The sequence below is a fragment of the Chelon labrosus genome (genome assembly GCF_963514085.1).
Source record: "Chelon labrosus genome assembly, chromosome: 17".
Classification (NCBI taxonomy): Eukaryota; Metazoa; Chordata; class Actinopteri; order Mugiliformes; family Mugilidae; genus Chelon; species Chelon labrosus.
Window position 1 is genome coordinate 22,804,601 of NC_140350.1, and position 25,571 is coordinate 22,830,171.

General features: G+C 41.9%; 2 protein-coding genes across 3 annotated transcripts; one reads left to right on the forward strand and one right to left on the reverse strand.

Moving 5' to 3' along the window:
• Positions 1-2,236: 2,236 nt before the first annotated feature.
• Positions 2,237-7,054, forward strand: LOC311502074 (aquaporin-11-like). The gene is made up of 3 exons (XM_084564186.1): positions 2,237-2,918; positions 3,362-3,478; positions 4,445-7,054. Exons 1-3 carry the CDS (start codon positions 2,327-2,329, stop codon positions 4,549-4,551), a joined length of 816 nt encoding a protein of 271 aa, XP_084420312.1. The 5' UTR covers positions 2,237-2,326; the 3' UTR covers positions 4,552-7,054.
• A 2,555-nt stretch (positions 7,055-9,609) lies between these two features.
• On the reverse strand, positions 9,610-23,676 carry rsf1b.1 (remodeling and spacing factor 1b, tandem duplicate 1; the record flags this gene model as incomplete). 2 transcript variants are annotated; one of them, XM_084565554.1, is made up of 16 exons in its annotated part: positions 9,610-12,756; positions 13,449-13,628; positions 14,024-14,244; positions 14,348-14,558; positions 14,689-14,756; positions 15,044-15,156; positions 15,258-15,312; positions 15,565-15,644; positions 15,742-15,846; positions 16,259-16,540; positions 16,629-19,063; positions 19,666-19,775; positions 19,884-20,089; positions 21,063-21,155; positions 21,596-21,687; positions 23,523-23,676. In XM_084565554.1, 16 exons carry the CDS (start codon positions 23,674-23,676, stop codon positions 12,176-12,178), a joined length of 4,986 nt encoding a protein of 1,661 aa, XP_084421680.1. In that variant the 3' UTR covers positions 9,610-12,175. The 2 variants fall into 2 exon arrangements, with proteins under 2 accessions (XP_084421680.1, XP_084421679.1); XM_084565553.1 differs by having other exon boundaries at positions 14,348-14,561.
• Positions 23,677-25,571: the final 1,895 nt, after the last annotated feature.

Consider the following 25,571-nt stretch of genomic DNA (forward strand, 5'->3'; position numbering starts at 1 on the left):
AATCCATTAATAAATAAATAAATGAGAGTGGACACAAGTGAAGCACCTTAAAGCGATAGTGGTTTCATGAAGCTGCACTGAAGTCCAAGGTTCATCATCATAGTCTGCGTCCAGACTTTATCCTCTCAATAATACGTGAAATCTAATTTAATTTCAATATAACCAAAAGCGTCTTATCTAAAAATGCCATCGCTGTATCGCAGGTTGTGAATTTCAAGTTATTGAAAACCATTAAACACATTCAAGCCCTTACTAACCTCAGCCTATTCCCTACACATTATGAAACATCAGCTTCAGTGATTATACCTGTGCAAGACTCATTTCATAGACAGATAGCCTTTATTGTCCCATAAGGAAATTTGTTTCCACAGAGTGTCACAAGAAAAACACAAAACTGTGCCTATAATGCAGACATGAGCAACATATACATACAAACAAAGAAAACAAAGACCATAAACGCACCATGAGCGAACACAACCATACATTAAACAACAGTACATGATATCATCACACTCAGGAGGGGGGTAGGTTCGCACAAGGTTTAATGGGGCAGATTATTTAGCGGAGGGTACAAAGCTCTTGTTAAAGCGCGCCCTTCTCCACTTTAGGGTCCTGTATCTGCGCCCAGATGGCAGCAGTGTGAAGTGTGGGTTGAAGGGGGTGATCCGGGTCATTGGATATTGTCCGTGCGAGGCGTCTGACAGCTCTGTGGTTGAGTTCTGAGGGGTTAGGTGTGGGGTGGTTCCTGTTCCTGGGTTGGATGATGCTGGTGTACAGTAATAACAGAAGGTGAGGGGCAACAGAGAGGGCACGGAGCTTGCGGAGGACGTGGAGTCTCTGCTGGGACCTTTTGTACATGTCAGTGATGTGTTGATCAAATGTCAGTTTATCGTCGATGGCGAGTCCGAGGTATTTGAAATGGCTGACCTGTTCTACTGTTTGATTATGGATAGTTTGATCTGGGACCAGTCCAGATGGGTGTGTGCGTGAGTTGTAGATGACCATTTCCTTTGTTTTATCCACATTCAGTTGCTATGCTGCTACTGCTATCTCCTCTCACCACGGTGCAATATGTATATATTTATGTATTTTTTATATATTCTACATTGTATTCTTCATATTTTAATATCTAATCATTTATTCTTGCACTAATTATTGTCAGATACTGTGTTATCCTTGCGTTTTACTTTGACGTCTCTATCACGATAAAGCTCTTTACCTTTTACCTTTACCTGGTCCAGTACTGGTGGACTTTTAATTAAATGAATAAACGTAAATTACTGCACACTGAAATGGGCTTTGTGCTTTAATAACTAAAGTCTGTAGAGGCCTTTTTTGTGCTTGAAGAAATCTGAAGCAAAAGAAAATGAAAGTGTCTTCAACCTGATATTATGTGCCTGATCTGTCCTGTAGGACAACTTCACTTCCTGACAGTTTTACCTTCAACATAAGGTCACTGTATTTATTAATACTTGTATTTTTTATTCTATTTTATTATTTATCTTTTATACCCTACACGTTTTACTCTTGATATGTTTGCTGCTCTTTTGTATACTGTTGTAAACTGCAGTTTTCCCCATTGCGGGACAAACAAAGGTTTTCTTAATCTTCTATGGTCATGAAACTTCATTTTAAATTATCATAATGCATCTAAACTGTTGTAAAACTGAATTCATCTCCAACCACTATTATTTTTTCATGTGCACATCACTCCTCCTGCTGGTTCATTTACTGAGAAAAGTTGTCAAACTGCAAAAGCAGGAATGTTGATGTCTTTCGGTCGTTTAAAGCACAAAGCACTGCTAAACATGGACACACACTTCCTCTTACACCTCCAGAATAAAAAGATTTCCAACGTGTTGCAACTCATTGACTTGACTAATAAAAGGGAAACTCACGGGAAAAAACAAGCAACAGTTAACGTCTAAGTTATGAAGCTACAGCCAGGCTACAGGTAAAACACAAATGTGAACAACAACAAACTTGCTGCATTTTATATAAACAAAAAACAAAAAAAATCCTGGAGGTACAAAAGCCAGAAAATTTGAGTTTGTGCTTTTGTACATTTTTTTCTACAAAAACAATAGAAAATAATAAATAAATCATGATTAAGTTTTTATTTTTAGGAAGCTAATTTATTGCAGCACTTTTATTTTGAAGGCTGAGCCACACTACTTCCTGTTTTACACCGAGCGGTTTGACGCGGCTACGGCAGCGTGGATCAACCGGACTTTGACGCCTCCAACGAGGCAGGAGGAGTACTTTAAAGTTGCCCCCTTCTGCAGGAACAAACTGTTCTTCTGTTTGTGTCCGAGCAGCCGGGGACATGACTGACCTGTGGGTTTCCGTGGGGGTGTTGGGAGCCATAGTGCTCCTCAGCGAGGCGACGCGCTGGACGGCCGCGCGTCTTTCCCCCGGCGCTTACTGGATTTACCTGCTGGAAGCGGCGTCCACCTTCCAGCTCTGCTGCTGCACACACGAACTCAAACTGCTCGGCGAAACGGCCCAGCTGGAGCTGCCGGTCGGCCTCGCCCTCACCTACACCATGACGGTTGTTCACTTGCTGACTTTCAGGGAAGCGACGTGTAACCCCAGCGCGGCTCTGGAGAGCGTTTGCCGCGGCAGCAGCGGCGTCAGAGCGGCGTCGGTCGTCATAGCGTTCCAGTTCGCCGCCGCGGTCGCCGCGCAGTTCTTCGCGGCGTCTGTGTGGTCGCTGGGTCTGTCCGACGTCCACATCCGGCACCAGAGGTTCGGGTTCAGGTGCTTCGACCCACTCGGCGGGACCGTGCTGGAAGCCGCGGCCGTGGAGCTGGCCTGCGCGTTCGTGGTGCAAGCCGCCGCCATGCACGTCTACAGGCTGGACGAGAAACTTCGCGCTCACTTCATCGCGGCTGTAATCACGGTTGCCGTTTACGCAGGTGTGTTAATGACTCATTTAATTTAACAGCCCCACAAAACATAGATAAAAGAAATCACTGCAGTTTAATCCTGATAATATGGCCTTTAATTCCTTTAAGAGTAAGTATTTGTGAAATAAAATGTCCCAGAGCTCAGGTATAATCTTTAAATGACCAGTTAGAGGTCACCTGTAATGTAGTCAGTAAGTAAACACCTCTAGGAAGCAGCATCCAGCCTCTTATTGGAAGCTTTTTCTGCTCAGACTAATCATATTCTTGCAGATATCTGTTAATTAATCCAGGAATGAGTTCAGCTGGAAACATAAACAAGTTTTTATAAATAAAACTGAAGCATGCAACATAATAAAGTTGTGAATTATCAGCTCCCTAATCAGGAAAACGACAACAAGCTTTCACTTTTACTTTTATGGTTCTTTTTTTTGTTCCTCTCTCTGTCTGAGCAGGTGGAAGTATTTCAGGAGCCGTCTTTAACCCCGTCCTGGCCTTCTCCGTCCAGTTCCCCTGCAGCGGACACACATACCTGGAGTACTGCTTTGTCTACTGGCTGGGACCAGTCTTGGGTAAGGGACAGACTCGGACCGGGACATCTAACTCTTTTTTTTTTTTTTTTTTCTACAGTTGAGGTTTAAGTTTATATACGCTCAGGTTAAAAGCTTCAAAGCTGATTTTTTAACCAATTTACGGGTTAAATTTTAACAAATTTGTCAATATTTAAGTTGTTTAGTGTCATTCATTCATCTTCCATAACTGCTTGTCCTCTGGAGGAGGGTCATGGGGGGGGGCTGGAGCCTATCCCAGCTGTCCCACAGGTCTCCAGACAACCATTCACACTCACACCTACGACCAATTTAGAATCACCAATGAACCTAACCAGCATGTCCTTGGACGGTGGGAGGAAGCTGGAGAACCTGGAGAGAACCCACGCAGACACAGGGAGAACATGCAAACCCCACACAGAAAGAAAGGCCCCAGTCGGCCCATGGATTAGAACCCAGAACCTTCTTGCTGTGAGGCATCAGTGCTAACCACCACGGGAACTCTACACGTTGGAGATCATTCCTGTCCTGAGTTTAGAAATGACGCTCTCAACTGTACTTCTGTCTCATTTACTGAGGATTTTGCTTGACATACCACATTTCCTCATCCTTCATGAGAAGTACAGTCCTTGATGAGACTCCTGCTACAAGCTGTGCTACTTGATTTGCTTCCTACGAACACTGAACGCTGCATTTCAAAGAAAAGTATTTCCAGAGAGGGTTACTGAGTTTATAGCATTGGGTGAACAGCTTTTGTTCATATGTGGAGTAGAGAACACAGGTTTCCTGGAGCTAAGGTACAAGCTACCCTCTCCACACTACATTAACTATTTATTGGACTGAATCCAGTAGCGTTTATGAGAATACAATGACGAGAAGAAAAGCCTTTATGTAGGCCGATAATGAATAGTAACCACAGTTCCAGTAGGTACCTGACACATCTTTGCTGGAGCATGAGTGCAGTAACGTCCTCCCTTTGTGTGTCCTCAGGCATGGCGAGCTGCATCCTGCTCTTTGAGAAGATCATCCCCTTCCTCTCCGGAAAAAGCACCTTAGAACTGGACTCTTCAGCTGTCCAGAAAAAGAAGACGCAGTAACAGTGAGACGGAAAGGCCGCGTCCTGTTTTTAGGCTTGGATAATGCTCGTATAATTTATTTATTTTTCCTGTCGTCATTAATACATAACCACTGGTGTGTAAAGCTCCTGTTGTGTGTTGCATTTCAGGTTTGCTGCACAATGTGAAACAGGTTGAACAGCACTTTTACTGTAGCTTGACAGTATTTAGTAGATTAAATACGCCTGTCCATGTGAAAATCACTTGCATAACTACTGTAAGTGTTGGCTTATGAGACCAAAGATGTGTGGGAGTTACAACCCAGCTGCAAATGAACACACATGAGGAGTTTTTTCATCGCCTGCACACATTAGTGGCATCAGGGATTAGTGACGAGAGGACGGGGAGCAATAATTAAACATGTTGCTTCACACAGAGGCACAGACACTAGATACTTGATTTTAATATTTAACTGGTATTAATTCAAGTACATGTGTTAATATTTTTTTTTTTTTTTTTTACTTTTGGTGTCAGGAAATATTATCAGTAATGCTCCATGTAAGATGTAAGAGCTGGCGTTGCTAGGAGACAGACTGCCAGTGGTGCTACTGACACCAGCCCTGTTGAGATGTGTGTAACCTACAAACATTGGAGTTTATTTACCCATAAAAAACAAATATACTGTTAGTGATTCTACATTTAAATATGCTTTAGGACTAACTTTGCAGTTTGGTTTATATTCTAAGATAAATGTAGAAGCTAGCAAGCTACGCTAATTAGCAAACGAGACCAGGGTTTTCAGACTTGGAGCCTCTTCAGTTAGATTATTCGGTTTTAGACTGTTTATTTGGTCTTCTTGTCGGCTCACTTGGCTCAAGATCTCAGCGCCCAGTTTATGAAATTTGCACCAAAATTCCTACTGATCCCCAGAGTCAGATATGAGCACAAAAACTGTACTTTTCTATTCAATGTGACCTACACACCTTCTGAACAAACCTCTGTAAATCAGCTCTGAAAGCACAAAAAATTAACGCTCCTCAAAGTTATGTCGCGCCAGTCTTCTGCACATTCACAGGTAGATTGCAAGCATGAGCTGCTGCTTTGAATTGGGAATTTGAAATTTAATGGAGTGCATTAGCAGTAAAGCTAGCTTCTGAAGCAACGGTAGCCACAATAGAGCAACAAGATACGATAGATTTAAGATGGAAGCCAGTCAAATGAAGAGACAATCTGACGCCTCGTGTACTTTAAGTTTTGCCAAATTATTATTACATTTTTTTTTTCCTTATTTATATCACATCAACATTGTCCAAAGCACAAGTTGATGGAAATGTATGAAAGTGAAGGCAAGGGCTGTTAAACTGACATGTTTCTTGTTTTGAGGCTCACAGCTGCTGTCACTACACAACACTACACTACGCGAAGGTGTCGAACACAAAATGTGAAAATATTTTAACCTAAAATGAACAGAAATGATCCAAAGCCCATCTAGAATAAACTGGTAAATATGCAGTTAGGCTCAAGCACTTAAATTTGTTACATAAATATCGTCAAAGTTATTCTTATTGTCAGGGCCTCTTGCTGGAAACCCTTTTATTTTTATCACATTTACAGTCACATAACATAACTGCACAAAGATATTTCTTTAATGTCGACAGGCCAAGTTTCATTCCTAAAAAAAATACACTATCTAGTCCCAGAAAGGCTTGATCTTCCAGTATAAGATAAGCTAATAGCACTTTGTTCTCTTTTAAGTTTAAAGGGGCACAGATTTTTGGTGGTTTGGTGTATTCCAGTTAAAATAATGTAGGTGTACTACACATTTATATGTTCCCACTTTGCACCAAAGTGGCTGCATAACACTTAATATATAAACACTGGGTAAAGAAGATTATATTTCAGCTCTAGGACACATGTTCTGATTAGACGTTTTCTTTTTAGACGACCAAAGATTTTTACCACCTGTTGAATCTTTACATTTGAATCTGATAATTTACTGTACTGTCTGTACTGGCACAGAGTTGGTGTTTTTCCGTTGGGTTTTTGTTTGTCCGTTTCTTTTCTTCATAACATTTTACGATCAAATATGCAGCTTTTAATTGATTGTGAACCAATGACATTAGTAACCTCTACAGTCTGGATGACAGAATGATTTTAAGATGTAATTTAAATCATATTTTCTTACCGTACTGACTCACATGTGATGACAAATTGTGTATAGTGTAAATGCATTTTTAATACCTTGAGAGAAAGATTTTGATTAAATTTATTTGTAAAAGGCACATAGTCATGGTTGTCATTCCTTATGGTTGTTATTTTACTGAAATCTGGTACGGACGTTCAAGATTTTTGTCATTTCTAAATGTGTTTGCACAGTCTGCTGATTCTCTGATGGCAGTGGCCTCTTTTAAGCGCGGTAATCCTCTGTGCCACCGAGTGAAAATGTTTCAGGAAATGGTTTGAGGAGCACAACAGCGAGTTTAAGGTGTTGATTCGGCCTCCCGAATTCCACCGGCCTTAATCCAAGTCCAATCCATGATCCCGTCCACACCTCGCAATTTTCTGAACTTTAACAATCTGCTGCTAAAGTCTTGGCTTCGGATAGCACAGCACACCTCCAGAGGTCTAGTGGAGTCCATGCCTCAACGAGTCGAGGCCTTTTAGGTGGGAAAAAGAGGCGCCTACACAATATTAGACAGGTGGTCATAATGTTATGGCTGATACAGCATATACATTGTAGTATTTGTATCTGTTTAGGCAGCATCTAACAATAAAAATGTAAATATTTTTCATCAAAATCAGAACAAATGGCAGTTAATCTCCTTGCTGAGGTTTGGATTATCCCAAAAAGAAAAAACCCATAAAATCCCGTCAGCCTCTAGAGACCACATGTTATAGGTTACACAACGTGACCTTCGTGCCCCCCCCCCCCCCCCCCCCCCCCTTCTCACACTGACTCAAATACCAAACAGAAGCTGCCCTGTTCACCCTGCAGCATAGATTACATTCAACACATAAACAACATATGACAAACATGCCCCTGACTGCACACGGCTGACGGATGGGAATGCACCGAGAGCGTATGGATGTCAGTGCTGAGCTTGGACACAGGTTTGCGTTAATGATTCACCAGGGTATTGATGCACGTTAATGACCTCCACTGGCAAACAGAAGGAACTGACTTCATAGATTAAATCTTAGTTGGTATGCTGTAATGAGTCATTTGTGCAGCTTGGGGGGCTCCCTGTCCGATACTGTTGTCAGTAATGTCGGGTCACCACAGGGGACTGTCCTGTCTCCATTTCTGTTCACTCTTTACACCTCTGATTTAAAGTCCACCTGCAGAAGTTCTCTGATGACTCTGCAGTGGTTGGGTGGAGTATAGGACACTGATTGGAGACTTTGTGGAGTGGGTCCCCAGGTAAACCACCTGCTCCTGAATGTGGACAAGACCAAGGAGCTGGTCATTGACTTCAGGAGGAAGAAGACACCAACGGAGCCCATCACCATCCAGGGGCCTGGAGGTGGAAGTAGTGGACCACTATAAGTACCTGGGCGTCCACATGAACAGCAGACTGGACTGGAGGGACATGTTATTGGCAGTGAGTTGGAGACGTTTGTCTCAGTGAGGGACAGGAGGACACTGGACAAACTGCTCTCTATCATGGACGATTCATCTCATCCACTCCACCAGACAATACAAGGGACAGCGGAGCTCATCCTCCAACAGATTGATCCAGCTCCTATTTCTTGTACATTTGTTCATACGCTAATTCTGTACATTTTTGCTCATTTTATTTTACTAGATTTTACTTTTATTTTATTTAATCTTTCTTTTACTTGTGGTTCTTAAGAGTGTTTTTTATGTGGCAGCGCAGGACAATGACTAAGCTACTGTGACTAAGCAATTTCCCTTGTGGATCAATAAAGTTTATCTATAAGTCTAAGTCCATATCACTCCAAGTAACTCAGTCGCTGTCTCACATAATCCAAAGTCCCCGATGAAGTCCTTGTAGTGTCCCTAACAAGCACTTATCTTATTTTTAGCAGTTTTACGACGGCACCCGGCTTTCTTTGGCTCAGTTGTTGAGTTCTTCACCGATCAAAGGCCAAGGGTACGATCATTACCAGCTTTGTAAGGACAGCAAAACGACTAAAATACAACACAAAATCTGAAACAACACCAAAGTACAACCAGAATAATAATATGCAGTTAGATACAAGCAGTTAAATTTGTCATTTTCTCTATGGAGTCTGGTACATTTGAGCATTTGACATTTCCATAAATATCTGCAAAAGTATTTTTGTTGTTATTATCATTGTCAGGGCCACCTTATGTAAACTGTTTTATTTTCATTACACAATTTATATAGTAGCATTCAGAACTAAACACCTGCTAAAATCATGTGGTTATTTTCACCTGTTCAACCACTGGCAGGCTATTTCCCATTAGCAAATGTTAGCATGCTAAAATACGAAATTAGCTAAATTTAGTAAAGCAGCACCGTGCCTCTTTTAATTTGGCCACTATTTTAAATCTGCTAAAACTCTAATATTATTATATTCATTCAGTTTAAAAAATAAAAATAAAAAAATGTGAATATTGTAGCCTAATCAGTGTCATGCTATTATCCGTTAGCTATTATTAGCATGCTAAAATGCTACAGTGCGATGGCGAACATGCTAACAGGCCCGCTTAATATTTTGTAGACTGGAGAAACCTTTTGCGTTATTTTATCAGCGTTTTATATACATATAAAGTATAGCCTACATACATACCTGACGTTAATCTTTAGCTTTGTGAAAAACACAACAAGAAGAATCCTTTAGCACTGGTTCCGTTTTGGGCCTGCTAGCATGCTAACGTTAGCTTAAAGCTACATTGTGCGATACACAATAGAGTATATATATATTCTGTGAATTCTGTCTGAGATCAGCTTATGTAAAATAATTAAGAATGATTAATTATAGTATGCAAAAACAAGAATTAATTCCTTCTGTGTAAACTTAATTTTATATCACATTTACACATTTAAATATTTATTGAACCTATTAAATTATGGCCAATGATCTGAGGATCACCAAGCAAGAACAATGTGAGGTTTAAAACCCATTTTATTATGACAAATGTACAAGATCAGAGTCATAAGAAATAGCAGTAAAGTTAACAAAAATGTAAGGAGCAGACAAAACACCAACAACCAGTCTACGAGGATCTATACACAGTGGACAGGGTGTCTTTCCTCCCAGATTCATCATGAGGTAAATAAGAAACTCTGTTAACACTTCAGTCATTGGCACCAACTTCCTCCATTAACCCCCGTCGCAGCCTTTTACTTCACTCCCCTCCGTTCCTATGCGGGTCTTGCTACTGGTTATTTCATAACCAACCATGAGACACATATTAAAACTCTCCTTACCCCTGTGGAGGATATAAACAGGGTTACAAATAGACATCCACATGCCTTTACTCTGACCCCCTCCATAAAATTGTTTTTTCTTTTTTGCGATAGTCTGTCCAACTAATCTAAAAGCTAAATATTGTGTATAGAAGCCTACATTGTGTGCAAGAAGCACATATATATAGGTGTTTTTTTTTTTTTTGTCTTGGAAGTCATGTTTTGGCCTTGGCCTGTATCAAAACGGTATGATAAATAGAGTGGTTTATCCTCTGTGAAGACCATGCCGAGACTAATTTACAAAATATTTTACAAACAGGCTTCGTTTCCTCTCTTTAATCAGATACGGCAGATTTTTTTTTTTTGTATTTTCTCTATGTTAACGTCTTATTCTCCCCGAGCTTCTGTAGCATGCCTTTAGTAGGGCAGCGCATGCGCGTCAACGCAGCGTCACTGCAAACGATGAGAAATCCCGCTTCACGAGTCCTTCAGCGCTAAATGCAACAGGTTCAGGAGACAAACACATCCTTGAAACATGCCAAAGCTTTCAGATTGTTAAAAAAAACTGTCAATATTACTTCCCTACAAAAAGAAAACCCATTAGTAACCCCCCAAATAACTGCCCAATATATATTTTTTTTCCATGATTAAAAAAATGCCTCTAAATATATTACAACAGAAAACTACAGATATACACACAGACTGGTTCCAGCAGAGGTCAGTGAAGTCATTGGTTTGTTTGTCTTTTTTCTGTCCGTTCCCCCGCCGTTTAAAAAAAAAAAAAACCTGCAACCTGACATTCAAAACAAATATTACACTTTATTGGTTTTTCACAATCTTGAGCCGTGGTTTAGGTCGGGACCCGAACGTCTGCTCAGGATTGTGAAAATCAAGAACAGAGATGCGGGAAGATCTGCGGGAGAATAATAATAATAATAAACAAAAATAGAGGAAAAAAATATAAAATAAAATAATAAAGCTGGTTTTGGAGCTGAGTGTTATTTTAGTCGATAAAAACGATCTGCAGATTTTTGAACCCTCTATGAAGAACAATTGTACAAAGACGATAAGACACTTTACATTTTTCGCTTGAAGACGACAACAAATAAAGGTTTACATATACAAAAAAATACATCATTATTTAAAACAAAATCACAAGGTAACGTAGGTTTAATAAAAAAAATAAAAGATGCCGACTAGACGTATGATTAGGAGGGACAAGATCTCGTTCTGATTTCAACTCATAAAACTGGGAGTTCACCACTGGTGCCGATGGTTCAACGTAGTTAAAATAATTATATGTATACAATATACAAAAAAATACTACTCTATCGTTTTAAAAAAAAAAAAAGTGTATGGGGAAACCTGACATATATACATTCACACCTTCGTACGATGTAAGGGGTTGAACAGAACCTCTGACGGTTTGTTATCGAGGAGTAATGGGTTTATTTTTTTCCATTTACAACACCAGCTGTATCCCAGCTGTGGTGTGTGGAAGGTTAGCTTATCAAATATGTGATTTAAGCAACACCAGTAGAATAAATAGTCTCATCTAAAGCTGTCTTAAGTAACTGGAAAAAAACAAAACAAAAAACAAAAGGCAGAACAGCGTAACGATTGATCTTTGACCCAGCCAGCAGACTGTTAGCTTAGCACAGAAACAGAAAACACTGGAAATGGAAAATTGAATTCTTGAAACATTAATATATTTGGCCTAATAACGTTGCTGAAAGTTAAAATGACTTTTTAAAATTCTCATTAGCCTCGATTAATTTGCTTCAGAAGCCAGTTGCCGTTAGCGGCGCACGTTAAAGACACGTTAGACAATCGGGCGAGCTGTGGCTGCTGCTTGACTTCTTGAATCTTGTGCTAAGCTAACCTAGCAGATGTCTTCATTTCAATTATGGAATGACGTTTAAAACAACCTTAAACTATTCCAAACTAAATATAAAACGGTTTCAGTGACACATTTCCCGACACGGAGGTGGGTTTTTTAAAGTGAAATGGTGACAGGTGGTTTGGCAGTGGAGCTGGATGACGGTTTGCAGGTAAACTCATTATTACCAGACACGTGAGAAATGATATGTTGGTGCCCTTATTGGTTAGACAATCCCACGGGGACAGCGTCAGACTAGTGGCAGAGACTCAAGCTCCAGATGGGTATAAAGGACAACAAAGGACGTGTTGGCAGGGGAGGGAATAATAAAGTTAAGCGATATAAAAATACAATACCACAAAAAAAGAAACAGTACACCATTTTGTTTTTACAAGTCTTCGTTATTGCAGACGTAGTCCACTAGGTCTGTGACTCCTAACAGGTCGTCTTCGTCATCGTCCTGCGCTGCCGCGTCCTGGCCAACCAGACCGTTCGGTGCTATGGCAACGGCTGGCGTGGCGCTGGCGTTTTTGGGCGGCTCCAGTTGTGGGATGAGGCCTGGAGCAGCAGCAGCAGCAGCGGCGGCGGCGGCGGCGGCCGGTCGGCCCACGAGGCCCTCGATGGTCTTTACCGGGCTTTGTCCGTTTGTGGGCGGCAGCGTCGCCACATTGCAGTCCGATGGGTTTGTTCCCTTTGACTCCTCCTCGGCCTTCTTCTCCTTCGGTTTCTCCTCCTGCTCGTCCTCGTCCTCGTCTTCGTCCGAGTCGATGCGGTTCACCCGTTTGCGGATCGGACGATCCTCCTCGGAAGATTCGTCCGAGTCGTCGTCAGAGTCGTCCTCTTCCGACGCTCTCCTGCGTTTCAGTGCGAGGCGTCTGCGCCGCTGTCGAGAATCTTCCTCTGAGGAATCAGCTTTCCTTTTAAACCTCTGATCCCTCGACTCGTCTTCAGAGTCTCTGGAGATAGACGCTGGAGGAAAAATAAACAAGGGGCAAATTCAGCTGCATGTAGTGAACGCAGCTGCTACTAGTGACAAAAACAATAACCTCTACAAAAAAATAAATGAATTAAAACTTAAGAAACCACTTAAATGAAATAATAATTTATCCTTAGAGGAAGAATATATTTATAGCAGCTGCTGTTCAGTCAGTTTAAATGTTTGTGTCCGGGAGTCACTGTCCATGGTGCTGAAAAGGTTGATAGACTAATATTCTGTCAACAAAGCTTTCTAGAAAACTACAGAAAAACAATTTTAATTACCAGCACAGACGTATGAAGCAGGGCTCAACATATTTACTACATAAATAGCCAAACATCTGAAGTGAGGAAACTCATTTAACAGAGATGTAAATAATCACAATCAGTAGCTCAAAACTGACAATTTCCTGAGAGTAGAAGAAGAAGCTGCAATTCCCAATATCTGGACTATCACAGTAAGTTTTGTGTGATTGTAGGAACAGAGGATGGGTGTTGACGTGAGTGTTTTTCTTTTGCTAATTGCTGACTTTCATAATTAAATGGAATTAATCTGAATTTCTGTGTGGTCAAAAGATTAATCTAAAAAAATAATCCTGTCATGAAGCCCTAGTATCAAGACAAAGATCCACTTCTTTTATTTAGTTTTACTGTGAGCAGTGTGTCCGTGTGTGTCCCTGACTCACTGTCACTGTCGGAGCTGTCCTGGAAGCGTCGGGGTTTTATTTTGGGCCGGTTGGTTCCCGCCTGAGAGCCTTCAGACTCGGACGTCTCGCAGTAGTTCACCTGCTTCTTCAGGCTCCGCCGAGACCGCCGTCGACTCACATCCAGATCACTGTCGCTGAACTCGCTGGAGCCTTCGGTCGCTGAACACAGACGAGGGAATAGCAGCGGGTCAGAAGTACAAGAACAATCTGCGTCTGATGTGAATATTTATAGACCGGAGCTGGAAAATCTTAGAATTTAAACTCTGATTTTGTGAGTTAGAAGAGATCCATCTAAAAAATGTAGTCGCTGCAGATCATTAACCATTTACTCTATGAAATGTCAGAAAGCAGTTTAAAATATGAACGTTATATTATAATCTGACACCTGATTATCATAAACAATAAGCAGAAGAAAAGTAGCAGGCTTCAAATCTTTTCTTTGAGAAGCTGTAAATAGAGAATTTAGATTTGTTTCAGCAAAAACTACTTGAGTGCAACGCGTGTGTGTAGTTTTAACAGAAAAGGGAACATAAAGGCTAAAACTATCTGAATACCTATTTCATCTTCTTCGTCTTCCTCGTCCGTCTCTTCCTCCTCGTCGTCCGAGTACCCCCTCGGTCTCCGCCGCTTCCTGGAGCTCCGTCTGCGTGACGGCGGTTTCCTGCTCCGCGAGGAAGCGTGATGCCTGCCGCTGCCGCCAAAGTCGCTGTCGTTGGAGCCCGCCTCGGACTCCGCTCCCGTTTCGTTTTCCGTCACAACGAACTCCTCCTCTGAGCTGCACGCAGACACGGAGCAACGAACGAGACACACGAGGTCAGCATTCGAACGAACGAACGAACGAACCGCAGCATCAGACGAGACTAAAAGTTAACGCGTACCTTTCACTGAGGCAAAACTCTTCCTCGCTTTCCTCTTCGTCCACCGTGCTGTCGCTGTCTAGGTCGTTGAGTCGTCTGCGTTTTTTCTTGCGCTGACCGGCGCTGGGTCGCGGCGGCCGTCCGTTCTCCTTTCCCTCCTCTCCTTGGAGGATGGTGGAAATATCCTTTCCTCTGTGGCCAGTGATGTTGGCCATGTCTTTACCTCGACCGGCTCCTTTGGATTAAATGAGACAAATCTATTGATCTGTAGAGATTTTGGTTTGCAGACTCTGTTATTGAACTTCTTGAAATACAAAAGGCAAACAAGCAAATTCTCAAAACTTTGTGGATCATCATCCTACCTCCTCCCTCTGCCTCTTTGATGTCCTCCTCTATGGCCTCCTCGATCGCCTCATCAAATTCATCAAATCTGTAAAGTTGAAGACGAGAATGATTAACTTTAAGCTTCATCATTTTCTGTTCCTGCAGAGAAGGTTAAAAGAAAAACAAACTAATTCTCTCCAGGGTAGGGATGTCCCGATATATATCAGTATCGGGGTCGATTCACGTATTTTTAAAATGATCAGATCGGCATCAAACTTCAGCCGAGCCTGAGCTTTTTCTGTCAAGCTGCGATCGTCCCATGAGAATAAATCTAAAACCTTCAGACCAAAACTGAAATGAGAAGCAGTGACGCTCCTCGACTGCGTCTCAAACCTGTAGCTGATGGTTTTCTTCGCCCTCGTCGACCGCCGACCCCAGCTCTTGCTCCGCTTCGTTTCCTTCTTCTCTTTGATGACGATCTCCGGCTTTTCCTCCGGCACCTCCACCTGTGAGGAAGGAGACGTAATTCATCATTTTTTTTTTTACAAACATCAGCAGGTGAATGCGTCTCTCCGTTCAAGACTGCACGACCTCGCTGAGCACTTACGGAGGGCGTGATGATGTTCTCGAGGCTGATTCCGACATAAATTAGACGCTCTTTCCTGGAGAGGAGATAAAACATGAGGTAGCACAGCGTTTGGATATAGACAAAAGAATTATCTTAATGTTGAAAGGGGAACTTCAGACTTCACTTCGAAGCCAATAAATCTCACTATAGCTAAAATTCCACTTTGGTTTTTAAAGCTTTTACTCTGAAGAAGCAGGAAAAGTACAATAATCACAAGGAATGGATGTTGGTGGGTGACGATCTCCAACGATTGCACACCAACCTAACATTTTTAACTTTGTCTCACCTCCTCTCGGCCCGTTCCTTCTTCTTCAAAGCGGCGTCGAGGTTCGTGAGCTGCTCTTCTAGTTTGTCGCAGAGCTGCTTCTACAAAACAGGGATGAAAGAAACATTTGAGCTTCGTTCAGGCGTCGTTTAGCGCCTCATTTATTTTTTTTTTTTGGTGCTCTGGCTGGTAACGTACATGCTGACAGGGTGGACAGAACCACTCTCCGTCGGGGATGATCATGAGCGGAGGTCTCAGACAGGCTGTGTGGTAGCCGCTGTCGCACGAATCACAAAGTAGGATCTGGAAAAGAGACGCAGACGGATGTTAGCTCAAGAATATAAGATAATTTAAGTGTCAGCGTCATTTTTTGTTGCCCCAGGATGACAGGTGCAGATCGACAGGTGGCAAATCTCAACATATTTACACCAATTAACTTTTCACCGACTCTTTATCAAAGAATCTGATGTTTTGTTACACGGCCGTTCATCTTTTCGGCTTTTATTTTAATCAGGGGAGTTTTAACGTCCTTGTGATCTGTGACGTCCTCCTACTTTTACTTTTTAGCCGATTTTACAACGTTTACTCCTGATTTTCGAGGAGTCGTCCTGCCCTACGACCACTAGGACAAGCCTCTGGAGTTTCAGCTGGTTCAAAATCAAGACAGGAAAAAGCTTCGTATTTGTTTATTCTGAGGAAAACTGCAGGTACCCACCAGCTCGGGGTGATTTGGAAGACCACAGTGTTTGCATGGGTCATCGTTTGGAGGTAGATCGTCGTCCGAGGACGTGGAGGAGTCCGAGCTCCGTCGCTCTCTGTTCCGGTTCCGCCTCTTCCTGCTTCGCTCGACCTTGTAGTCCTCGTCGCTGTCGTCCTCCTCCTCTGTGTCCTCGTCGTCGCTGGACTCCTCGTCGCTGTTGTCGTCCTCTTCCTCGTCATCTTTCTTTTTGCGGCGCGTTCGCGTGTTGGACCACCGAACCTTCCGCCTCTTCCTCCCCTATAAAAAATAAATTAATCAAAAGGTTAAACGTGGCAGCAGGTTTATGAAATCAAACTAAATATATGAGAGAGAGTGTTTGTCTTACCTTTGATTTGGGCTGTCCCTCCTGCTCTGCCTTTTTCTCTCTTGGTTTCTTTTGAACGGTTTTCACCTCCTCCTCCTCCTCATCCTCCTCCTCGTCATCTTTTTCTTTCTCTACCTTGTCGTCTTTCTGAGGCGTCGTGGCGGCCTGCGCCTTCTCCGTCTTCTTGTCTTGGATCTCGACTGCCTTCGGCGTCGGCCTCGAGATCCTCGGCGATCGTCGCAGAGACATCCCCGTGTTGGTGTCCGACTCGGAGTCTCCTTGTCGCTCGTCTCTCTGGAGCTCGGCTTTCCTTCGATGGGCCGGAGCCTTGTGTCTCCGACGGGCGCCTTCCTTCTGAACATCTGCTGGAGCTTCGCCGCCGCCATTCGCCACCTCTTTCTTTTCACCGTCCTTGTCTGTGTCGACGGCCGGTTCTTTGCTTGATGGTTTTTCCGTTTCAGATTCAACGTCAGGCTCTTTGCTCGTACTTTGATTTCCAGATTCTTCCCTTTCATTTAAGGTTTCCTTCTCTTTCTGAGCTGGTTCCTTCTCATTAGCTTCATCAGTTTTTGAGACTTCATCCGTCGTCGAATCGTTTTTATCCTCCTTCTCGTTTCTAAGCTCCTTCTGAGTGTCCTTTTTGCTTTCCTCGTCTGTTTTATTATCCGACGTTGGAAGCTCTGCCTCAGGTTTTCCCAACTCTTCCTCAGACGCTTTGTCTTGTTCCGTCTCCTGTCGTTCAGGTTTTTTATCCGTTTCCTCAGAGATGTCCATCTTCTCAACGGGGCTGGACGGTTTATTGCTCCCCTCAGACGCCGCTTCCTCCGTCGTCTTGTGCTCAGCAGAGTTTGTCTCGGTTTTCTCATCCTCTTGTTGCTTTGTCAGATCGTGTTTAACGCCCGACGCGTCTGCGGCCACAGGCTCGGACGCGGTTTCGCTTATCGCGGCGGCACATTCCTTCTCTTTGTCGTCCGTCTTTGTCTCGCAGCCTGCGTCTGCGTTCTCCGGAGTCATCTCAGCGTCTTTGTTGTGCTTCTTGGGATGTGTACCTGATTCAGATTCGTCCGCTTGAACCACAGGAGGCTCCGCAGTCTCCTCCTTGGCGTCGCTCGTTTCTTCTGTTTTCTCAACGGTTAACGGCTCCTCTGCCTTTTTAACGTCTGCCGGACTTTCCGTCTTTTCACCGACAGCAGCGTTTTCAGACTCTTTCTCTGGAGGATCTTTGTCTGCAGACTCTGTTGTTTTAACACCGTCATCTGATTTCTCTACATTAGTTTCAGATGTTTCCGTTTCCTCAGCGCCGTTTGTTTCTTTTACATTTTCTGACGTGTTTCCTTCTCTCGTCTGGCTGGGGTCGGACGTGTCCATGTCTACGGAGTCTCGGGTTTCCCCTGATTTTTCTGATTCAGCTTCTTTGGACGTGACTTCATTTTGTTTTAAGCTGAGGCTCTCTGACTCATCAGACGTTAATGTTTTATTACTGTCCTCTAACGTCTTCGTCGTACACGTCTCCTCTTCTTTTGCTGGTGTGGACTCTTCTGATTTTTCACACTCTTCGTGATTAGAGGATTTCTCTAGCGCATTATTCGTGTCTTTCGGTGAAGGTGTCTTCTCTGCTGGCGGTGGGAGAGACTCCTCTTTCTTTTCTGTTTCCTTTTCTAACGGTGACTCTTTCTTCTCCGGCTCTGCTTGCTGCGTTACAACTCCCTCCTTTTCTTTCTCGGCACTGCAACTCTCGTCCTTTTTGTCTTTCGTGGCGTCCTCTTCCGTCGCTGCTGCTGCTGCTGCTGGAGTGTCGTTTTCTCTGCCGTCTACAGATACTTTTGTCGCCGGCTCTTTCTCGACAACGGCGGCAGCGGCGTCGTCTTGTAATGACTCCTTTTCCGACTCTTTTTCTGTCTGAGTCTGAACTTCTCCGTTTATGTGATCATTTACAGCTTTCTTTGTCTGATCGGGAGTCGGTTCAGCTCTGGGAGCCTCCTTCAGACTAGAAACGGCAGAGTTTTGCACTATAACGGCACTATTTTTTTCAAAGTCTTCGCAAAACTTCATTCCCCGTTTTTTCAAGGGGATCTTGGCCTGCTGGTCGTTCTTCATGGCCTGCTGGGTCTCCTCTGCGCTGCTCTTCTTAGCCTCCTCTTCTTTCTCCGCCTTTAACGATATCCGCGGTGTATCAGGGGCCGGAGTCGACTCACTCGATTTAGCGTCCGACGTCTCCATCGGCTCTTCTTTAATGTTCTGCACTTTTGTGCTGATGCTTTCCGAGTCCAGTTCTGACTCCGTTTTGCTTTCGATGACGCCGTTCAGCGGCGATTTGGTCTCAGGGGCGTCCGACTTCAGACCGTCGTTCTGCGTTGCTTTCTTGTTGTTCTCGGTCTTCGGTGACGCCGGATGGAGCGCTCTGCTGGAGTCTTTGAGGTCTTCATCTGATGTATCTTCAGTCTTCTTAGGGTCACCTGCAGAATAAATGAGCAGAAAGGTTTCGACATCACTAGGGGGAGTGGCATCAGATTAAACAATTAAAAGTGATGAGTTTTTACACAAACACTAAATAAAATAGAAAAGTGACGCCCTTCCAGAGCAGCACAGCAAGAAAAAGGCTTTCTAACATCGAAACAAGACAGCAGCGTCAGTCTGGAGGGTAGTGTCTGGGAGTCATAGTCGTGTTTAAGACTCGAGAGCAGACGCTAACAGCTAGCATGACGGCGCTACGAGTTGTAAACAGCTTTAAGTTGGCTTAAGCAACCGTTAGCAGCAAAATAATAAACCTGCAATTACGTTCAGTACAAGAAATTAAAATAAAATTATACCCAACACCGTCTTTACTCATTAATTAACGGCTTACGTTACAAATTTGGAAGATTAATGGTAGAAGATATGTTTTTTTGGATCGACTAAAGGTCAAGTTTGGGATATTGAAAAGTTTATAATTTAAGAACTTAATACTTAAAATGAAACAATCCTAATATGTTTGTGTTTCTTTGCCTGCACGCAGCTTAGAAGTTAAATTTGATTAAAACTGAAAAGACTTTAAATACGAGCGACATAAAAGTCAAACCTTTATCTTCTTCACCGCCGTCAGCTTTGGCTTCTTGGTCTTTTTTCAGCAGCTCTGGATCAATTTGTGTCTTCAGCAGAGCGACAACCTCAGCCAGGTCATTTCTAGTCCTGCAAGATAAATATAACCAACCCCCACTTGAGAATAAATAACACTGCTGCTGACACGGCCGCTCATTTCACAGCCTTTAAACTTCCTTCAGAGCGTTTGCAGCTTACTTGACGATGCACTTCCACGACAACCCGTCCAAGTCGTCCTGCTCCTCCACGTAGACGCGCACGTTGTCGTCCTGGTCCAGCTGGAACCAGTACATCTGGCCGTCCTTGTCCCGGCCGATCGGCTGCAGGCGCATTTTATCCGGGTCCTCGTCATTGATGGCGGTTTTGAACTTTACGTTTTCATCAAACTGAACCTCGCACAAATACTGGAGAAAGAGGAGAGGCGCAAAAAAAGCAGAGGATACAGATAATCATAAATAAATGATAAATAAACAAAAGGCTGGGATGGCTTTCTCCTTCAATTCATAATTTATCAGAATATGAGTCTGGTACCATTTAGATTTTATTATGAGCACAGAACAGGATAGTCCTCCAACCAGTCAGAGCCATGTAGGTGTAAACTAGTGAGCCGTTAACTGAGACTTTAAACAACCTGAAGATGCGTTTACACGATGAACAAAAGAAGCTACAGGTGAAACAAATACATATGGTTGGACGGAGCGTCAGAAAATGTAGAAGTCAGATAAACTTTGACATTTACATCCCCTCAACTCCCGTCATAAGAGGTTTGTCTTCTGCCAAAATGAGGTTTATTAATTAGAGCTGGGTATCGCCACAGATCTCCTGATTTGATACATTTTTACTTCTTGTTTTACATCTCGCATGTGTCTTTGCTTTTGTGCAGCTCTTCTCTGCCGTCTGACTTTTTAAATCCAATCAGCTTTCAGTCCTTACGGCGCTCTCAGAGTCTTCTGACATGTTTTGAACCTCCATCGTACGTGGGCTAATCTGATTGTGAGACTTGTTGTGCAAAACCAGTTAAATGAGTGCGACTTCTAACAAGAGGATGCAAGAAATGGTGTGTATTTAAAAAAACAAATCTGTCAACAGGTTTTATGAATCAATATCAGATTGATCGGAGTTAGGAAAGTCGATCCAAACTTATTCTACAGCAGCAAAACGAGCACAAACTTTCACCAGACTCATAAACGTTAACTTCAGTGACAAGATGATGGAGGTGGTGGCGCCTTAATTCAACATGATGGAGTCAGACATGAAGAGACAGTAGACACCAACACTGAATGTTCCAGTAAAAATTGTGCACCGTTATAAACAGGCACCACTTCTATACGCTACGCTATAACACATAAAAAATGGCTTCCAGACGAGCATGCTCACCTTAAGTATCCCCGTCTTGCACTCCATCGTCATCTCCTTGTATCCTTTCTGTTCCAGCTCCCATGCCCACGTTGTGTTGAACTCCTGGCATACCTGCAAGACAAACCAGAAATGTCTAAACAGGAGCCGACCAAGGATTCGTTTAAACAACAACAACACTAACACGTAAGCTAACAATTTGAATCCACAACTACTACGGGACAGAAATTAAATAATATTTGGCATCTTGGAGAGTCGACAGCGTCAGAAACTCCCTCCTGCATCAGATCTCTGTGCTGCCGGTTATCAATAACTTTCCAAAACTTCAATTTGTGTTGATTATTTGAACATTTGTGGCTCTTAACAACAAACCGCAGCCAAATTAGTGTCTTTAATGCAAGAAACAGTCTTTCTATTATAGCTTCCTGAAGAGAAAATTTGGTTTCAGCTTTTCCTGCAGCTTAAAAGTCACCAGACAAATAAATAAAAGACGAAATAAAAAAAACCTTTTAACTATCAGGACCAATTTCTAACTGTGCAGGTGAACACTTTACCTTGACTAGATACTTCTCCCATCGGTCCGCCGACACAGACTTGCCAATCTTCCTCAGCAACTTCACGTGAAGATCGACCAGCAGCTTTGGAACTAAAAAAATATAAATCACAACCTGGTTAGAGCCTGAAAGACGTTTAAAAATTTTCTTTCGGGCTACACAACTACAACGACAGCTCGATTAATAGAAAAGCACCATAACCTGGACATTTACTAACTAACTAGGGATGTCCAGGTCGGCGTTGGTGATGATACAGACATTTAAAACAACAACAAACAAATACTGAATGCTGCTTTTAAAAGAAGACGCAAGTTTCCTGGAGGCAGCAACTCTGACAGCCCTGATTATTAAACTGAATCCAGTCGCATGGTGCACACATGATGTAGTAGAATACGAGGAAGATAAGAAAAGACTTCATGAATCTCCAAATAATGTTCATTATATTGTGTTTAACAGGTTGTCAGTTCTTGATGATGATGAAGAGCAAAACGACGAGTCTCTTCTTTGACCGGCGTCTCTTTCCTGAACCAGAAACACTTTTATTTTACAGTAAACGTTTTGAACCTGCTGTTTTATTTTCAAATAAATCTCGTTGACACTGTCGCCCGTCTGTTTTGAATGATAAAATATCATTGAATCTAATTAATGCAGCAACTGGACTTAAACAAGAGGAAATAATCTGATTTTAAACATTTATTTCACCTTCTTGTGATTATTATTCCAAGTAGAAAGCAGACATCGGAGATTATGAATATAATTTTTAAGCATATAATATTTTTCGACATAAAAAAATGTTATAATATGCTTGTAGCAGCAAAAAAAAAACAATAAAAACAATAAAAACAAAGACCGTCTTTACTTTTCAACTGAGGTGACAACAAAACAATAACATGCTCCAAGTAAAATAAATGTTTCAGATATAAAATGTGCAGGATTTCTCCAAAATGGCCACTGAAGAATGGTGTCAACGGACGTTCGATAAGCACGAGTATCGATAAGGTGGCGATGTTGCCATGGCAGCGTTTAAAGCGCACGAGGTGACAGCACATGTTAATGGGAGGCGAAAATTAATACAACAATCAGGAACACTTCAGACTGGGGCGGCGCATGCGCAGACGAGCGCGACCGAATTTAAAAAACTGTCAAGTCGAACACAATGAGCAGCAGAAGCGGAAGTGCGAGCAACTTTGCGTTTAAACGCGCGGACTAAGAGACGTGTTACATGCATGTAAGAGGCAGCGTATGTGTAGAAATAACACAAGCGTGTATTTATTAGTTAACGGATTAAAATGGAAGCTGTGACTGTATAATAATGTGTAGAAAGATAAGCGTTTTAAGCGTTAAAATGTTTAATTTTGAAAGGTTCGGCCGGATGTGGTTGTTATCGCAGGTGGAACGACAGAAGCAGAGCGAACCACTACATGGCAAAATATTTTAACTGTAAATAAAGTGCACAATTGCGTGTGCGTTTCACAAATTGACACGTTCGCTGCCAAATTAAACAAATCCACGAAGTGATGCATGAATTATCGACACGTTTGGCGCCTCGCAAACACTTGTTATCGGCGCGCGCACTTGTGTCTTGTGTTGTTTTACGTTACAGGAGGAGATAAAGGCTGCTGGGGAAAAAATTAAGCCCTATTCAAAAGCTAAAAAAGTGACAGAAAACCTCGAGTAATTCGGCGGGTTTGCGTCTGAATTGTGATTAAAATTTGCACGGAGGCGTTTTCCACTTCGAACAGCAGCCCAGAGACACAGTTAACTTCTATTTAAGTAAACAAGAAGGTTAAAAACCACACAATAACACACAACTAGCTAACATTAGCCGCTAGCATGCTAGCACGGTACCATTATCATTAATGCAATGGTGAAGTCTCTCCTCCTACCCGTGAGCAGTGTGTGTGGGGGGGGGGGGGTTCTGTCCTACCTGAGGATGTGTCCTGCAGATATCTCTCCAGCTGGGGGAAGGTGAGCTCCGGTAAGTCCAGCAACGGCCCGTACCGCTCCAAGAACGAGCAAATCACGGCGTAATTTGGACACAAACCGGGGGAAGAACTCGCCGTTGCCGCCGAAGCAGCCATCTTTTCCACACCAGTGTCAAGCCAGCCGGAATAGAATACACGACTTCCGGTGTTAACAAAATAAAAGTCTAACAGAACCGGTGTTAAAACGCTTAAAAATAACAATTTATTTTTATTTAATGTGACTCCATCTGTGTTAGAAAACATGGGTTATCTTAATATTATTCACATATTTATGTAATGAAGCATACTTGTTATTTATTTTTCTAATACACATCCTTTTATTGTGCCACATTTCAGTAAAAAAACATTTTATTGATCAACACACAAAATATGAACAGTTTCAGCAGATTCAGATGCGACAGGATAATCCCTTTATTGATTCCGCATTGTAGAAAGTTGCAGTGTTACAGCAGCATATAACAATTAGTCACAAGATCAGTAGAGAAGCATTAAAAGCATCAGTATAAGTACAATTGTATTTAAGTACTGGTAAGTATTAAGTAGATTTGAGTAAAGCTGGTGGTCTGCTGTGTCTGCAAACTCAAATACTGAGTTGTGTTTGCACAATGCAGATGCAGAGACATGTAAACACATTAAATAGTACATGTATTGGGGTCTGCAGGAGAAGCAGGAATAGTTAAAAAGTCAAAAAACACCCAACAACACAGAAACTATTTAAAATAATGTCAAACTTGACAAATCAAAACACTATAAATGCTTCTCACTCATTTTCTAGCATCGACTGTCACTGTTCAGCTCCATCACAAGTATTTTTACAGTAAGTTTTGCTTTTAATTTTTGCTAGAGTTAATACATGATTTATATATTTAATGAAGTAGTTTTACATCACTGTAGTGGTATTTGTACGGATTTGAATCGGTGCAGGTTTATACAAAAATACACTTGGTACAACTTTAACATTTAATTTTGATCAAGAGAAAAATACTTCATAAAAAAATATATCTAACTAATACAGAACTACGGTACTGTATTTCAGTTATTTAGAAATAATTAATAACATGAATAACTTATTTGTTATCATCCAGTGTTGTTGCAAATATACATTTAAACTACCTGAACTTTATATTAATCTCTAAATTTCCACCGTTTTACTCTAAAACATTTAATCACTCATTTAAAGAAAAGAAAAAAAGAAGTTAAATAAATGTAGATTCAGTATTGTGGCATTTAAGCTAGCAAAAAATAAATTTATCGCCAATAAAAACTATAATTTTAACCAAGTTAATAATCCTGAAGCTCAAATTATTTTACGTTAACTAATATGTTTTATTTTTAGTCAGTAATATTGAGTGAATTCATGTTTTCTTTTTCTTTTATCCGCCTCCTTCAACAAATCCTTCCGTAATCAAACCAAGCAATCGACCCTTACATGACGACCCACAATCCACCGCGGCCCAAAAGTCCCAGAAGTCTTTGCGGCGGAGAAAACCGGATATACTACAAATACTACACTGTCAAATTAAAACAAGAGTAAAAGAGTGGAGAGGCTGTCGAAGGACCAAAACACACGTTTAATAATGATTTAATAAACTTAAAATGTGTTCTACTGTAATACGGCTGGGTGATTTAATCCGTGTTTGTTGGATTAACTAAAAATATATAAAATTTTATCAAAACACGAGCAAATAATCACTAACACGCAATTTTGGAGACTTCATTTTATATAAATAATTAGTTTCTACAGTCACAACGAGTTTTCCTTAGCAAATTTACATAAATTAAAATCAATATGTGATTTATTTTAAAAGCTTGGACAGGAAAGGCAGAGTCAATATTTGTAAATTGACTGAGTTAAGGTTAAAAACTCAACGTAAACAAACGCGTCTTCGGTGGTAATCTGCAGTTTAATTTCACTGCCATCACCGTGATGCGTTCACTGTCATCAGGAGGATTGTTGATTGGTTTATTTCTCTAATCACACTAATTGATTT